Source organism: Puntigrus tetrazona, chromosome 6 (assembly GCF_018831695.1).
Source record: "Puntigrus tetrazona isolate hp1 chromosome 6, ASM1883169v1, whole genome shotgun sequence".
In the NCBI taxonomy this organism is placed as follows: domain Eukaryota; kingdom Metazoa; phylum Chordata; class Actinopteri; order Cypriniformes; family Cyprinidae; genus Puntigrus; species Puntigrus tetrazona.
In genome coordinates, this window is record NC_056704.1 from 16,338,670 (window position 1) to 16,355,142 (window position 16,473).

Below are 16,473 nucleotides of genomic sequence, written 5' to 3' on the forward strand. Positions count from 1 at the left end.
CTCGCCTTCATTCTTATCAGTCTCAACACATGACAGGCCAATAGATGGGTGACAATGGGTCACAGAGTCAGCTATTGTTTGTGTGGTGGCTGAGCAGCTGTTGCACAATAGCCAGCTTGTTGTGGGTGAGAACAGGCATTGCACAACACCACCCAGCCCATGATAACGGTCCCTCGGCCCATTACTGACCCTTTCAGAAATGACGTCTGTCTTCACAGGACGGGCTGTGGATGAATGACTCAGCTGCACGGTTTCTCAAAGGCAATTTCTCATACGTGCAAAAAGAACCAAACTGAAACATTTTAACCAGCCTGTAGCTGTCTGTTATTTCTAGATTCTTTAACCAAATAAACAATACTTAGTAGTGTTTTGGAAAATGTAATTATTGCATTGCAAGAAGAGCACACAAAAAATCTTGCTTCGTGATTAATCTTTAAAACAAATCTGGTCTGTGGTGACCTTAAAGAGTATTTGAACACCTAATACATGAAAGCCAGTGCATATAAAACTAAATAACAAGCATAATGGCATATGCAATCAAATATCCTTGGCCTTTCCTCAGAAGTTCCCTTATCTCAGCTATGTTTGCAATGATTTTTTGTTCTAGGATAGTTTATTATTGGATGTTTGGGAGGCATGAAATCAGGTTATGCCCACTGTAGTTATTTTTAAGCATTTATCCAAAACTGAAACATATGTAAATCCTTAAAGCACCTGTCCTTGCTGCATTGGCATAAAATGTAATTTATGCTCACTGAGAAGAGACATATTCCTATGCTATTCTTTGCACAATCGTATCCAGAATATCCCACCATTCACTGGCGCATGCAAGTGACACCAAAAATCGATATTTAATGCATGGTCTAAAAAAATGCATCAGATGTTTTGCTAGAGGAAAGCAATTGCAAGTATACCGTTTTCTTTGCAGAGGAAGATTGTACTAAGTGGCATTTATATTTTGCATCACTATAAAATTGAATAGTGCGTAACAATGCAGCAGGACCTTATATAAAGGTCACTATACAAAAACTTTTTTTAAATTTAATTTTAGCTCCCGTAAATGAAGGTTGCTCAGGATAAAAGCATCTGCTACATGAATAAATGTAAATCCAGATTAATTTAGACATAACCTTAGTTTAGACATAATATCCCAGGTGGAGCTCATAGCATTTAGGAACAGTCTGCTAAGTTTAGATTCATCTCAAAATACCTTTTTAATAGTTTTATTTATGATATAAACCTCTTTTGGCTAAATGGTTTTTGTGAAATGTGTGATTGAACATTTTCAAATTCCACTTGGCTTGATATTCAGATATGAAATATACTGACATTCATATATATATTAAATGTGTCCAAAGTTTTATGTTGCTGCCTGCTTTTCCAGAGTAATTTCTCCAAAGTTGTCAAGGCAGAGCCTGAATGTTTGTTTATTATGCGTGCAAATTGAAATAGATTTCCACTAAATGGCTACAACCTGCCATCTGTTTATCTCCATCTGTTTGTGAATGTTTTTCATAAGCTCTCCGGAACAAAATACTGAGAATTTGCATCAAATTGTAGATCAGCTTTCCTGTTTCTACAAAGAAAAATATCCCTCTTTTCAATAAAAACATTTTCGAAAGAACAAATTTTAAATGTGTTCACATCCTGCAGATTGACATTCTGATCCTTTATTTGATCCATAGCATCGCCTTAGTATAAATTCACACGCGTGCGAATTCACCTGACACAGTCAATTTGCTCATACATCGGAGCTACTCAAAATCTGAAGACGTCCCAAGACGGACAACCACTTGGTATGCTCACCATTGCTCACATAAATAAAGCAATCAAGGACACACACATATAGTCCAATAGCGTTGAAGAAAAAGCAGCATGTTTTACCTAAAATCAATTAAGGATCAAACTTTAGATTGCTTTTGTGCTTTCTCAGTACTTTTAACTGTACTTTATTGGAGTGACGCGTGTAAAAGCTAAATGTTTGTGCTTAAATGTTTAATGCCTGGATCCTTGAGCCAAAATGTAATTGTAAATGTCACATAGGATTTGTGACTAGTTTAATGAGTGCAAAGTATCACTGAGGGTGTTGTTTTTTCACTCAGTTCCTGTTTAGTAAAAGAATGGCATAGTTTTTTATGTCACAGTTATATCAGACGAGCCAGGCTTGACGCAGTCTCTCTTCTTGCCTGCATCTGGCCTGAAATGCTGAAGATCCCCACTGTCCTCTCCCAGCGTCTTTGTCCCGGGCCTGACCTCTCAAGGAGGAAAACTACTGCTGTGTAAATCCCGACCGCTAATACTGTAAAACTTCCGCCGACCAGCATCACCATGCCGGATATATACATGTCATTCAGTGCTTTCCCAGGTTTGGGCATGTGATAGGACAGGGCCACATCCAGCAGGACGGCTCCGCAAATGAGCAGAGAGACTCCCGTGATCAACATGAGGAGGACGTCAGATAGGCCGCCGCTTTTTAGCATGTTGATTCGGCGTCTGCTGCGCACGCAGTTCATGTCCTGGACGGCAGAACTCAGCAACTGCTTGAGGAGGACGGCCAGAGAGAGAAGGCAAAGAGCAGTTCCGGCGCCAAGTCGCCACTCGCTAGAAAGGCTGGTGGTGGTGGAAAGGAGGCCTACGCCGCCCAGGCCGCAGCCTAAGATCAAGGCCACTGAAGCGCAGTAGCATAATAAAGATTTGCGTGGCTCACTGAACCACCACAGCTCCACCTGCTCCTCCAGGAGGTTCTGCTGGATGCGAGCCGGGTCAGGATGAGGGTGGCCCCGAGGAGGGGAATAGTCCTCTAGTTCTGACATGATGTTCGCTGCTAATGGTGCTCAAGACAGGCCCCAGCTGTGAGAGGACACCTGGTTAGTTCCTGGAGAAATCAAGATCGAAATTAGGTAAGAAGGTGCCATGTGTGCAGTTGACAAAACATACATTTTTAAAATTCATGATTAAAAAAGGCAGATGCGGTTGCTGGAAATTCACATAAAAAACATAAATGTATTAAAGTCCTGTTAAATTCATAAAAATATATATATAAAAATTAAAAACTGGCAGATGTTGTTGCCAAAAACTCACGTTAAAAATATATTTTTAAATACAGTGGGCTGCACAGTATGTATATGTCACAGTTTATAACTGAATATTTTATAATTTTTTGATCATTTATCATTATATATATATATATATATATATATATATATATATATATATATATATATATATATATATATATATATAAGCATAAGGATAACACTTAAGACCAAAATGAAGCATTCTAAATAACATAAATTATATTTAAAATATTTTTGTGTAACTTATTATGAAAGCAATAATAAAGAATTTAAAATTTCTATGAAAAATATGTCAAATCACACAGGGACTTGTGGATATGTCATTTTACTTTCTTTCTTTCTTACCATAAGTACCATACTTTTTACTTCTTACTTTCGAAAAAGTAACGAAAAACAAATAATCTGTGACCCAACTAGACTGACCATCATTATCAAAGTTCAAAGTCCAAAATTAATTAACTTTGGCTTGAAAATGTCAGATGTCATCAACGATACCAAACAAAACAGGGAAATAAGGTATGTTAAACAGCACATCACTCTCATCACTCCCCCAAATATGCAAAGTTTAACAAAATGTTGCAAATATTATGTAAATTTTTCAGTAGGGGTTTAAAACAGCAATATTGAGTCAGACCAAGCTGCATAATGGCTAAAACACTGTTTATTTATAAAGCTGTTCTTCAAATCAATTTATGATGTGGTCAAACAATGAACACAAGGTTTAATTGAAACACTTGTGTTTAATCTAAAGCTGGTTAATGTGGTCGGGGACAATTATGTGGCTGTGTGTGGAGAGAGAATAAAGATTTTAAGCAGTGTGCGAAGACAATTTCCCTTCTGCTCAGGGGCTCAGGCATTAATTCCTTTACAAATGGCCTGTCTCTGTGGTCCCTGTGACCCTCAAGGTTGCAGGACAGACAGCTTGTCTTTACAAGCCCGTAAGTGGCTTTGCCTTCACAGTCAGCACTGCTGCACCAGCAAACTGCATCTGCTTCTCAACTACATTGCATACATTATAATCAAGGACCAAGGCAGACTGTTTTGCTTTTTGTCCAGGACCAGTGACATTATTTTGCACTGTTTTTTCAAAGTCAGTCGCTCACACATGTGTGGCCGCAGAGGTTGTGTACATGTACGTATTGAAGCTTTGATAATTAAGTCCCTGTAGACCCGAGTCTCATATCACTGACATACTGCTTCCCTGTGACTGAGGTGAGGCATGAAGAGGGAAAAATGAAAAAAAAAGAAAGCCCATGAAAGAAGAAACACCAAAAGTCCATGCTAAGATCGCAAAATGAAAATTCTGTCATTATTTACTCACCCTCATGTTACCCATATGGGTTCTTGTTCGGAACAAAAATAAGCAAAAATTTAAAGAATAACATTAGTTGCTTTCTTCCAGTGACATTACAATGAACCATAAATGTATAATCCTAAACGTAGCACTGTAGTACATAAAATTAGTGTATAGACCCATACTGTTTTTTTCTAATTTGTGAATGACTCTTTTTAGGTGAAATCTTTTTGATTAATCTGTTGAACCCGTCTGAAAGATTCATCCACTAATTTTTGAATTCAGCTCAATGATTCTTTCAGTGTTTGCCTTCAATGGGATTATCAGTGAGTAACTTTTTTTTTTTTTTTGGTCTTTCTCATCTGTTCTCATCTGACGTGGAATAGTGTACAGGTAATATGGACCACACTTTATGGTGGTTTTGAAGCTTGAAAGTTGCATTCTGAATGCATTTTATGTTTCATATAAGAAAGAGTAATGCTGACAGAATATTCGTTTTGGGCTGAACTATTTGATCTGCCCAGTCTAAAAGATTATCTGGTATGAGAGCTCTTTAATCCTACTGAAACATCAGATCAACTTTTTGAATCTGGACTTAAGAAAATATCCTGAATGTGATTTCAGATGGGTGCTCCATGTTATATTGGAAGTTTACTCACCCTAAAGAGCTAGAAAGTGTCTGAGACGAGAGTGTTTCTCCATGAGGCAGTTTATCATTCACTGGTGCGTTTACTTTCAGTTATTTCCTCGACAAAGTGCGGAGAGAGAAAGGACAGCAAGGAAATATTCTATATCACCTCAGGGTTGAGACTTGATTTGAGCTTATTATTTGTGTCCTTCACCTTAGCTTACATTTAAAAATCATTTCTAAAAATACATTATGGCTCCTTGGAAGGTTTTCCTCTGTATGTTTTGTGATGTCAATGGCAGGTGCAGTCCAGACTCCGAAGTGTATTTATAACACAACCAGTCCGACCAGACAGCTGAAAGCGTGCAAGGTGTAATTCTTAGTTTTAAAGCATTTATAATTATTAGTAGTCAGACTGCTTTAGGCTGACATGGAAAAACCTTCTAAATGGCTGATCTGTCTGTGTAGGGGCCTTGGGGCCGGACAGCCATCCAACTTAGTCCTCAATTTAAAAAACAGTCCGCAGTCAGTTTTGCCTGCAAGGTCTCTCTGAGGTTATTTCATAGGCAAAATGTCCCTGGCTGTCAGTGCGTGAGTGATCCACAAACCAGGACAGAGGTGTTCAACTTTAGGAGCATTCTGACAATATACCTCCTTCTCTTTCTTGGATCATGTTGCTGCTGGCTATTGAAGTTTGTTGGGTTTTCTTGAAGATTTAGAGCAAACGGCATCGTTCCCGACAGGTGTGAATGCTGGGCATTGTGGCAGGCCAAGCGCGCCATTCATTCTCTAGTCAAGCAGTACGCTGTTGTATCTCTGACTGCAGGTCTCTGATGTATCTAAAAAAGAAGCATTCATAAAGCAGGCTCTTGTCTTGTCTCCGGTCACCATACAACAGCTGATGCCTTGTCTAGCATACTCTTCTCTGCCTGGTTGCTAGACACAGACAATGGAGCAAGTCTCTGAGTCCTTCTCTTGGCCAGGATGAGACAGGTCACTATCTGTATGGAGACAAAGGAAGCAAAGAATTGACAGTTAGATGTGAAGGGAATGTGTAAAGGATATGCAGTATGTCTAATTCATCAGGGTTTAATGAATTGCTTTGGTTGTTAAGGAAGGAAACTGCTGTGAAGGGAGATCTGAGCAGAGGTGGAGATTTCCTTTTGCATATCAAGGGCTCAGGTGAGAGAAAGTTTGCGGCAAGGTGAAAATGGATGGAAAATCTCCAAAAAACATATATATATATATATATATATATATATATATATGTGTGTGTGTGTGTGTGTGTGTGTGTGTGTGTTTGTATTATTTAAAGCTATATTTTAACTCGAATAGAAGCACCATGTTCAAAAGTATCACAGTAGTTTTCCAAATTATGCTGCCTTCTAATGCATCAAATAGACCAAATCCAAATTCATTCATATTTATTTAATGTAACAACTAGTGAAGAGGAAGTGATGATCGGTTCACATACTGCTTGAACTGAGGTACTACAGTGATCTGTCATGACACATTAAAGAGGTACAAAATGCTATTTATTATTTAAATGCCTTAAATTACAAAATTTGAAGGTTTAGACTTCTCTGTCTGGTCTGTCTATGTGTTTTTAGTTCTCTCTTTGTGCTGAGATGTATTTTTCACTGTGTGAAAACATGATTTCTAGCATGAGTGCGCCATGGCTTGTCAGACATATAGCAACAATAACGAAGGAGGTCTTTGAGAAGATTTAATTACAACACGATGAGTAAATTCTTATTCAAAAGCAATACCTTGCGATTTTAAACAGTCATATAAATATCGTAATTGTATGTGCCATCATGTATTTTTATACTTGGAATGGAATTACCCTGATAGAAGGTCTGATGGGCTGATTGTATTTAGAAATAAACAGAGTTGAGATGCTGCCCATATAGTGTGTTCAAAATCACTTAAAAGTGAATGTTTGTTTTTAGGCAGCTGCCTATGTACAGTATGCTGGTTTTTGAAACAGACCACAGTCTTTTTCTCGCTTAAATGTAAATCTGAAGATACAGACAATGCTTGTGAAATATATAAGATAAACTCTACATTCTCCTCATTAGTGTTAAATGAGTTATGTTATGCTGTATATAGAGAAAAAAATGCATCAGAAATTATTTTGTATAAGATTTGGTTTCTGGTGGGCCAAGAGTAAGTTGTTATGGTCACGCTACTTGCTGCCCCTCTCTCCTTCCTGCTTAATCCACATTTTATCAGCCTGCACACATGGCTCAAGTTACTGTCAGGCATAACCTCAGGAACAAACCGCAAACAGCAGCTGGCCTGGACCCTGCCTTCTGAGCTGCATAAACCACTCTTGATTTTTCACCCTTAATCTCCTGCTATTTCAACTGAGAAATGCTCACTGTTTCTGACTCAATTTCTGCATCTATCTTATCCGTCTCTCTTTTTTTTTTTCTATGTTGCACTGCCGTTCTGTTGGCTGGGGAGGGATAGCCTCTTTGAAAAGCGCAGCTCCCGTTCCCAGTGCTCTTTCTTTTTATCATAAAAGTTAACATATGCCACGTACCTTATTCCATCATTTCACTTCAAGACTCAGTGGTGTCATTACATCCTCTCCTTCCATCAGTACACTTTCCTCTAAAGAACAGTCTTTCATTCCAACCCTTCACTGCAGCTTACTACTACATTTGTAGGAGGAAACAGAACACAAAATGACATTATAAAGACAGATTACCCAATCTTACTGTGCGCAAAATCTCTATGTATGATTAACTCGACAACAATAATGGTACGGATTTTATGGGTGCGCAAATAGTGCAGAAACATGACGTGACTCATATCAAGAACCCTTGCATGTCAATAAAGGCTAAAAATGTACAACATGACTTTTACAGCGATCTGCAGTCTAAACACATCCACGTTAGCTGTCGAAAATCAGAGCCAATCTGCAGATTTATGGAATAAAGGAGGGAATACACTACATGACTTTTAAAATCGAAACAAATTCAGAAACACAAGGCATCAAACGCTTACCAACTGAGGGTCGCACACTAAGAGACTTTCAAGTCACACACACACACACAAAAACCTTCAAACTCACAAAAACTGTGAATAAGGGCTTAAATCGTCTCAAACCATTGAATATGTTTCATATGTTTCAACTGGATGCAATCAGAGCCTGTGATCGTCATATACGCAATTTTCTGTGAAACACTAAATGCCCAAAATCTGGGTGCATTCGGAAACTAGAAGCCAACTTAAGGCTGGAAAAATAGTGTATTTCAGCCTTGGGTTGACAGATTTCATAAAAAGCTTTCTAGCATATCATGAGCAAAGATTTTTTGGCTTTATACTATGATTCCATGCAGTTGGAGGATATTGAACACGTTTGATATTTTGAGCCGATTTTAGAGCACATATGATTTTTATTCGTCACGCATCTCCTAGCAACAAGGTGCATGTTTCTGCATGAGTTTGTTGTATTTAGAACAATGTGAAAGGCTGGCCTTACTCATTTAGGATATGAAGGCCAGTACTACTGGACCCATTTGTTCTCAGATCTGTTCAGTTGTAGTGTGTTTCAGCCTTAAGGGTGCTATTTTGTCTGGTAAGGTCTGCGATGTTCTGTATTCATTGCTGCTCGGTGCTTGATTTTCGTGTTTCGTGTCACAGCTGCAATATTAAGCACTAATTAAATCACCAATTAACAGGCCCGTCCACCCAGCTCCACACTGCTGACAAAAGGAAAAACGTTTACCTCTCTTCCTGCACATCTCTCCCTTTCATTCTCAAAACAGTGATAGCATCCAGAATATTCTGGCCTCGAGGACATCAGAAATGTGAACATAATCCATAATGCAATACAAAAAAAGGGCAACTATCCAGCTTGGCCACTGAGCTCCATTTTCTTTGACCTGCCCTCCGTCTGTGACATAGACACCAACCTGGTTAAGACACCTGGACCAGCTCCTTCACTCTTAGGGCAAGGTTTCCTTCTAACTGGCTGTCTCAGTGTCTGTCACAGAGTATTCTGAAATATACACTTTTGGGATGTTTGGATGTTACTGAGTGCTGTCATGCACCTGTCGTTTTTTAAGATCAGTGTGCTTATAAGGGATCACTGAGGAAAGGATGAGGAAGGAGCCCGGAGTGTTTTGGTTTGTTTGGCACCTGGAAGCATAAATTCGAGATTCCTTATATTCTGTGCAGATGCATTTGTCAAAACTCTCTATCAGAACTTGTAACAATGTACTGGTGATACCATTATCCAGTAATGATATCAGATGGTGTTACCACGGAATTGAAATTACCTTTGTATTTATGTGACACTACAAGATTCTTCAGAAAATACCTTGGCAATATCATGGTGCATTTGGTACTTATTTTTCAGAGCTATTTGACGTTTATTTTTTAGTTTGTGCTTTTTGCTTTGTCATATTTCGTCCTGACTACAGTAAGGCTGTTATAAAGTATCACTGTAGGTGTGTTTATGGTTATGTCCAACAGTAAAATAACAATAAAGCAATAAATTGTCATAAGACTGCTTCATTTTAATTTTATTTCCATGATGTCACATTTTGTCAACACCTCCTACGTAGCCAAAAGACCATATTAACAAAGGTTTAATGGTAGAGAGAGGGTAACCTTGATTAATTATTATCTTTTTTCCTCTAAACAATTACACTGTCACTGTAAGGCACTGTTCACACTGAATCGCATTGAAAGGGCACCTACGACATTAAAATAATTTGCTTCTCTTTTATTTTATGATGCAGAATAAACTATACAGAAGGGAAGCATTACCTTTCTTTCACTATAGGCTGCAGCTCCTCTTTAGTATTTTGTATTCATTTGACTATACGAGCTACTCCTTAAATCACAATATGTTTGAGACGGACATCACAGCATCCACAAAGTATTATTTGATCATTATACAAATTCCTCATTTCAAATGTCTAAATACTATATATATATATTTGTTTAAGATTATATATGTGTTTTCAGTCTGGCTAATTTCTGGTTAAATGGTTATTTGTGGTGAAGGTTTATTTTTTATAATTATTTATTTTTTGGGCATTCATGTATGATGAATGCCACACTTTTGACACAAAATAAATAGTACTTGTACTTTTTTTTATTTGAAATATCTGTGCATTTGCTATAATGGAATATTACTGTTATAAGATGTAAAATAATAATAATAATAAATGGTAAGTGTATTGGATGTTTGTATAATTGTGTATAAATAAAAAAAATGCTTTAATGTACTCACATTTTTTTATATAATTAGATTATAATGCTAATATATTAAAATACATAATTAATTATAGGAGGTAGAGTAAGTAGTTGTTCATATTTGTTTCTGATAAAGTTGTTGACATGCAGTAGATACAGGAAATGTGCTGTACTGGCTTTTGTCTTGTAACACTGGTGAAGCATTTGACACAGTATATAAGGATAATATATTTAGTGTGCAGAGTCCAAAAATCCATATACAGACCAGAACAGTTACACTGCTGTTGTTTTAGGAGGGATAGCTAAATTGTGCCTATGATATTGAACATCACATATCGATTCTACTGTAGTAGGCTACTGAGCATCCAGAACATGTTTATTTCTGAGCACAGATTTCTTGTTTAAATGTTTACATTTTATCATTCACTGCCACAGAAGAAGATACTTGTACTAGTCTATTTGATATGCAGCAATAAATATTGCATGTTTAACTGTAAAGTTCCCCATTTATCGATAACATAAACATATATAAATACTTACCTTCCCCTGATTTTTCTCATCAGTATATGAATTTCCAGAAGTGAGAGGCAAATACTTTACAGAAGGATGTAATAAAACTCTGGTACAAAGTTTACACGTCCTGCGGCGCTCTATCAAGACGTGGATCCTCTTATCTGTCCTATAGCCTACTTTTATAACTCGTAAATTATATGAGATGAGATATATTTTTATTCCGACCCAAAAGAATTGGAAGGCGTGCTATGAGAATGTTTCCGTTCTTACCTGTGATGCGCTGGCAGGCAGCACACCATCCCGAACGCACCAGCCACAAATAGCCTACACACAGCGAGAAAAAAACACAGCCAATCCGTCTGAGGTGGAACGAGCTCAGCTGAAAGAGATCTCAAGTTTAATGTAAGTCTCGCACAGCGATCCCGGACATATCAGGTTCTCGTTGCGACTGGCGTTGCAGGTGCACTGCTCGTTCGGTCCGGACTTTTGCCCTCCGCTCGGAGGTGTGGTCTCTCCTCTCATTGCTACTCTGATCGCGGAGCGTGTAGTTCAGCTGGGAGTGTGTGTGTGTGTGTGTGTGTGTGTGTGTGTGTGTGTGTGTGTGTGTGTGTGTGTGTGTGTGTGTGTGTGTGTGTGTGTGTGTGTGACCTCGCCGCTCCTCTCCAGCGGGACACCTGCAGCGATAAGAAGCTTCTAGTCCAAAGGTCTGACGTTAAGTGACGACAAAACAAAACACCGAACAACGCTCTCTATGTTCGTTCATTCCGCTTCGCGTTTCAGGCAACGCAGGAAAAAAAATGTTCCTACCTGGAAATCATCGTACCTGCTGTTTGGTGTAAAACCGGAAACCCTGTTACAAGCATGACCGGTGTATATGAACAGATCCATCGGGCTACTGCAAGAATTGTGTTGTCGAGGTGCTTTTTATTCGCTTGGTAGTATTCACAAGTAATCTCTAAACAATTAAGCCAATCAAAAGCTAAGTTTTTTTTTTTTTTTTTTTTTTTTTAATTAATTGTCCCCCTTTTATTACATAGCCTATCCTATATACAGCAGTATTCGTCATAAATATATTTTAAAAATACGTTTACTTCAGTGTATATGTAGTTAGGGAAAACGGGGCGGGGCTTAATTTAATCCACAGAGAATGAACTCCATCATAAATTGACAGCCTTGACGGAACGGCACTGTAGGGGTTAAAGAGGGCTTGGTGATGCAGTGAGAAAAGAAAGTTGTTTCAGATGCAGAGCAAGTCATTGCATTTTGATTAGTTTTTTTTTTTTTTAAATGCAAATCACAAGAAGATCAGGAAGCATATATTAATAAAGTGAATAGGCTTAGTCTGAATTCATGTTGACTTTGAAGTAATTGCGTCGTAATTGCATTAACATAAAAGTTTCACTTTTTGCACTTCATCTGTTCTCATTAATGTTAATACATTTTACTATTAATTAATCCACTTGATCTTAATGATTAATCAACAAATCATTTGATATGCGTATAGCTTGTCAATTGATTTGATTATTTATACACACGGGATGCTTGTGTTTTCCCATGCTGTGTTTCATCAGGCTACATTTTTAAAAATAACATTATTTCTTCACAATACTGTCATAAATTTTTTCCCCCAAGGTTGGCACAGGTAATAGCACTAAATATTGCTTATCTGAAAATGGTGACACCCAGTGGTTCAGTAAGGTGACACCTTACACAAGCATCAGTCAGTGTGCAGTCCATTACAGGACATGTTAGACCACAAACCACAGAAGTCTGATTTTCTAGAATGTTTGCAGTGAACACATTGTGTAATATACTGTGTGACATCTTTCTCCCTGTGGGTCTGAAACGTTACCCTGCGTTTAATGACAACCGGTGTCTCAGTACAGCCGGTGAATACAGTAATACTCAACGTGGTAGAGTGCACTACTTTGAGAGATCTCTTATTATAAAAAAAAATATGCATATCTGACAAAAATGTCACGCACTTACTATTAAAATGTAACTGCATTTATACAGAGTCAGACACAGCAAAACATTCCAGCTAAGGAAGGCTAAAATTTTCTTTTGTGATTTTATGACAAATGGGCTCCACCATCTCATGCCTGATGTAATAGACTTTTGGATTGTTGATGTTGTCCCTTAGTCTCTTGGGCACTTGGGATGAAGCTTACATATTTATAAAGGTCATTCATGAACTTGTGCACCAGTCCCTCTTCATCACTCTCCTGTCAAGGGAAGGAGAAAATACACACAGCACACTTTGCGCATCATCGGTGACGTGAAGTTTGGGCTTGATTTGAGTGATGGTCCGCTCTTGGTGAGCCTTTCTGCTGTGGAAAGTGTCCATCCACCAGGAGGAAAGCAGCCCAAGCATCGATCTTTTTCGTCAGCCATTAGTGCTGATCTATTCTCCCTCTGCCCCGTCCCTGGTTCATTTGTATTCTAATTGCCAGGCCTTGAAGTGACATGCTACGTTTCGTACAAGGCTGTTTCCGTCAATGCTGTGCCAATAATAGTGTAGTGCTGTCTTCAGCTATGCTTTGATGTTTAATGTGGCATTGAGGCCTCAAGGAGGTCACATGTATGTGTGTGCATACTGGTTGTTTTGTAGGACGTTCATTAGGACAATTGTTAAGTTTGAAATCTACATGTGTTTTCACAATTAAAGTCTTCAGAGTTTGTGAGATTTATGGTTGACCTCAGTGATCCATTCTAGCTGTGCTTCTCTTTTAAAATATAAAACCACTAATTCAATTGAGACAAATTTGACACTTAATCAGAACTTCTGCACCATGCTATGAAATAGAATAGGGTTTTTTTAACTGCTATGAACTCATTACTTTAGTTTGACTTCAGTTATCACTTAATAATCATCAATATTACATAAAAACTAATTTTTTTTTGACGTTTTAGGTTGCTTTTGCGAATTCCAATGATGTAAATACGTTACCAAAATAAAATTATCTAGATGATTACCATAAATTAGTTTTGTAATTAATTGAAAGTATTTAACGGCTAGTGTTAGTGTTTTTAATTAATTTTCTCTTGTTTTGTTATGGTCAAGTAATAATCTGAACAGCTTGGTCAAACTGGGCCACCAGAAAAAACAACAACTCTACTGTTGTGCCCCACTTTTAAATATATTAATTATTGTCCATGACACTGGATTTCCGTCTTTGATAATAGGCCTAATTTTATAGCCAATTATGTTTGCAGCTTTCTTCCCTCAATCCAATTTCTTTCCGAAGACGATAAAGCCCAGTCCAAGTCCGTGACATTTGAAAGACAAAGTAAACTCTGCATTTAGTCTGTGCGACACTGAGCACAGAGTGCGTGCTCTCTTCCCTTTCATAATGCTGATGCTAAAATATGACCCATCTTTCTAGGCAAGAATAGAGGCATGCAGAGTGTCACACATCAGTTGCGAGACATCAACAAGCTTGTGTTGGCAGTTATTATTCGCGGACAGCGCCGTGGTTGATGTTGGAGGCTTTGAGAAAGGAATAAAAGACAGGTAATAGATGTGCTCTGTCAAATGCTTTGCGAGGGAGATACGCAGAGACAGCCGAGCATTTACTGTTATCTTAAAATGAGTGTATGTGTGTGAGAGCGAGGACAAGAGATTATTAAAACAGGTGTGTGTCTCCACATGCTGATGGTGTGTGATTATTCATTACTTGCAGGCTTGCTGTTGGCTCTCTGCTGAGAGCAAGTCCCAGAGTCACCTTGACTGAGCCTCATATAGAAATATCACACTTATTACAACTACTGCCGTGGCCCAACCTGTCCAACCCACGAGAGACATGAGGATTCTGTACGTAATATTTGGTTTAGGCCAAACTAAATTGTTGTACTATATGCTGTACGTCTATATATAGCCCCTAAAGCTTTGTATATTTTTTTATAACTTTCAAAAAAAATATTTTGTTTTGTTTTGGGTAACACTTTATTTTAAGACGTTTATTTCACACGTTACATGTCATACTTTTAAAATAACAATAAATTAACTCTAAACTGTAATTACATGTAGTTAATTAATGTTTACAAGGACACCTTAAAATAAAGGGCAACACTTTATTTGAAGGTGTCTATAATACAGAGTAATTACCTAGTGAGTACTTAGTAGTAGCCATTGTACTTACATGTAAGTACACTAACATGTAACTATGTTATGGAACAGTTTGTACTTAAAGTTTGTAATTATATAGCTGTAGATTGTCACATATGTGCTTAAATACATGTAATACATTTTCAATTACATTAAAATGACATAATATTACACATGCATAAGCTACTAAAATAAAGTGTAACAAGACTGTACTTAAGTGTACTTCATGTGTATCTATACTGCACACTTTATCTAGCTGCACCTTAGTTTGATTTAACCAATTAGTATACAGCTCAAATGCATGTAATAACTTTCTAATTACATTAAAATTACACAATATTACACATGCATAAGCTACTTAAAATAAAGTGTATAATAGTGTTAATAATTACCTGTGTAACAGACTCGATCTGTTACATATGTGTTACATATACATAATTACAAACTGTAATTATAGGCTGTTTCATAGCTTAGTTACATGATACATTTTATTTAACGTACTTACAATGGCTATGACTAAGTACCTAATTATGTAATTACTCTGTATTATGACACCCAAAACAAAGTGTTACCAAACAGGGTATAGCCCTATTTTGTTCAGTACTTCATATATAATTTAAAGCAACTATAGGTTTCATGTTATGCACATGTATGTGTTTATATTTTTATTTGCTGCCATACAAGCTCTTCCATCTCTATCTGCTGGGCTTCTGCCGGTCACACTTCACATGCTCAGTCCCTTCAGTCGCAGCAGTGATCCGTTTTTATGGACTGTTGAACCAAAGAAAGAGAGAGAAAATTGCAAAAGCAGACTATAGGATGAGATGCTATGCTGGTTCGCAGACCATTTATCTCTAAAATTTTAATTATAGTAAATATTACCATTCAGGGACTTAGAAACAGCTATTGTATATGACAGGAGGACAATGATAAATGGGACTGTAATATCCATGTAACTAGATTTTTCTGTGAGTTGCTCACAGTGCTTATGCAATGCATACATTGATCCTTTCTAGATACTGTCTTCACTGCTGCGGCTCAAAAATCTGAATTTATAGTCTTTGGAATTAAAATTCACACTGTGCGCTCTGGTCCCAGATGAACTGTGTTCTTGGTCAGCAGATATGTGGCAAAAAAAAAAACAAAAAAAACCCTTACTCGAATACTTTGAAATGAGATGCTACTTTTCAACAAAAACATGTTCTTCTGTAAGTCCCCCTCAAACTGAAGATCTGCCATACTACAACATTATGTTTCTCTCTCTTTCTCTTTCTCTCTGTTTCTTTCTGTCTCTTTTGTGAATAATACATAGTGAAAACGTCAGATGTAAAGAATTGTTATATATATATATATATATATATATATATATATATATATATATATATATATATATATATATATATATTTTTTTTTTTTATAGCAGAAAAATTTCCACCTAGTAGCAAAATGTAAGAAAATAATATTTCATATTTTTTTACTTGCTAAATGTTTTCATTTTATTTCATTTTATTTATTAATTATTAATATTATAAAAAAATGTGTAGCTTTTTTTCCATTGCTGTGCATCAATTGCATAGCTAAACTGAGAAATCATTCTTATTTTCAGCATGCGTCTCTTACCAGCCTTGGCTATATT

The 16,473-nt window shown here is 37.2% G+C and overlaps 1 protein-coding gene across 3 annotated transcripts; it reads right to left on the minus strand.

Annotated features, from left to right (window-relative positions):
• Nucleotides 1–1,635: 1,635 nt before the first annotated feature.
• LOC122347428 (transmembrane protein 125) lies at nt 1,636–11,600 on the minus strand. Of its 3 annotated transcripts, none has more exons than XM_043242684.1 (4): nt 11,537–11,600; nt 11,000–11,403; nt 5,031–6,000; nt 1,636–2,875 (listed from the first exon to the last, which is right to left on the minus strand). In XM_043242684.1, exon 4 carries the CDS (start codon nt 2,811–2,813, stop codon nt 2,145–2,147), a length of 669 nt encoding a protein of 222 aa, XP_043098619.1. In that variant the 5' UTR covers nt 2,814–2,875; nt 5,031–6,000; nt 11,000–11,403; nt 11,537–11,600; the 3' UTR covers nt 1,636–2,144. The 3 variants fall into 3 exon arrangements, with proteins under 3 accessions (XP_043098619.1, XP_043098618.1, XP_043098620.1); XM_043242683.1 differs by lacking the exon at nt 11,537–11,600 and adding an exon at nt 7,548–7,662 and having other exon boundaries at nt 11,000–11,356; XM_043242685.1 differs by lacking the exon at nt 11,537–11,600 and having other exon boundaries at nt 5,651–6,000; nt 11,000–11,359.
• Nucleotides 11,601–16,473: the final 4,873 nt, after the last annotated feature.

Excerpts from the sequence above, each read along its gene's own strand:
- LOC122347428 (XM_043242684.1), bottom strand. The coding sequence starts at position 2,813 with ATGTCAGAACTAGAGGACTATTCCCCTCCTCGGGGCCACCCTCATCCT.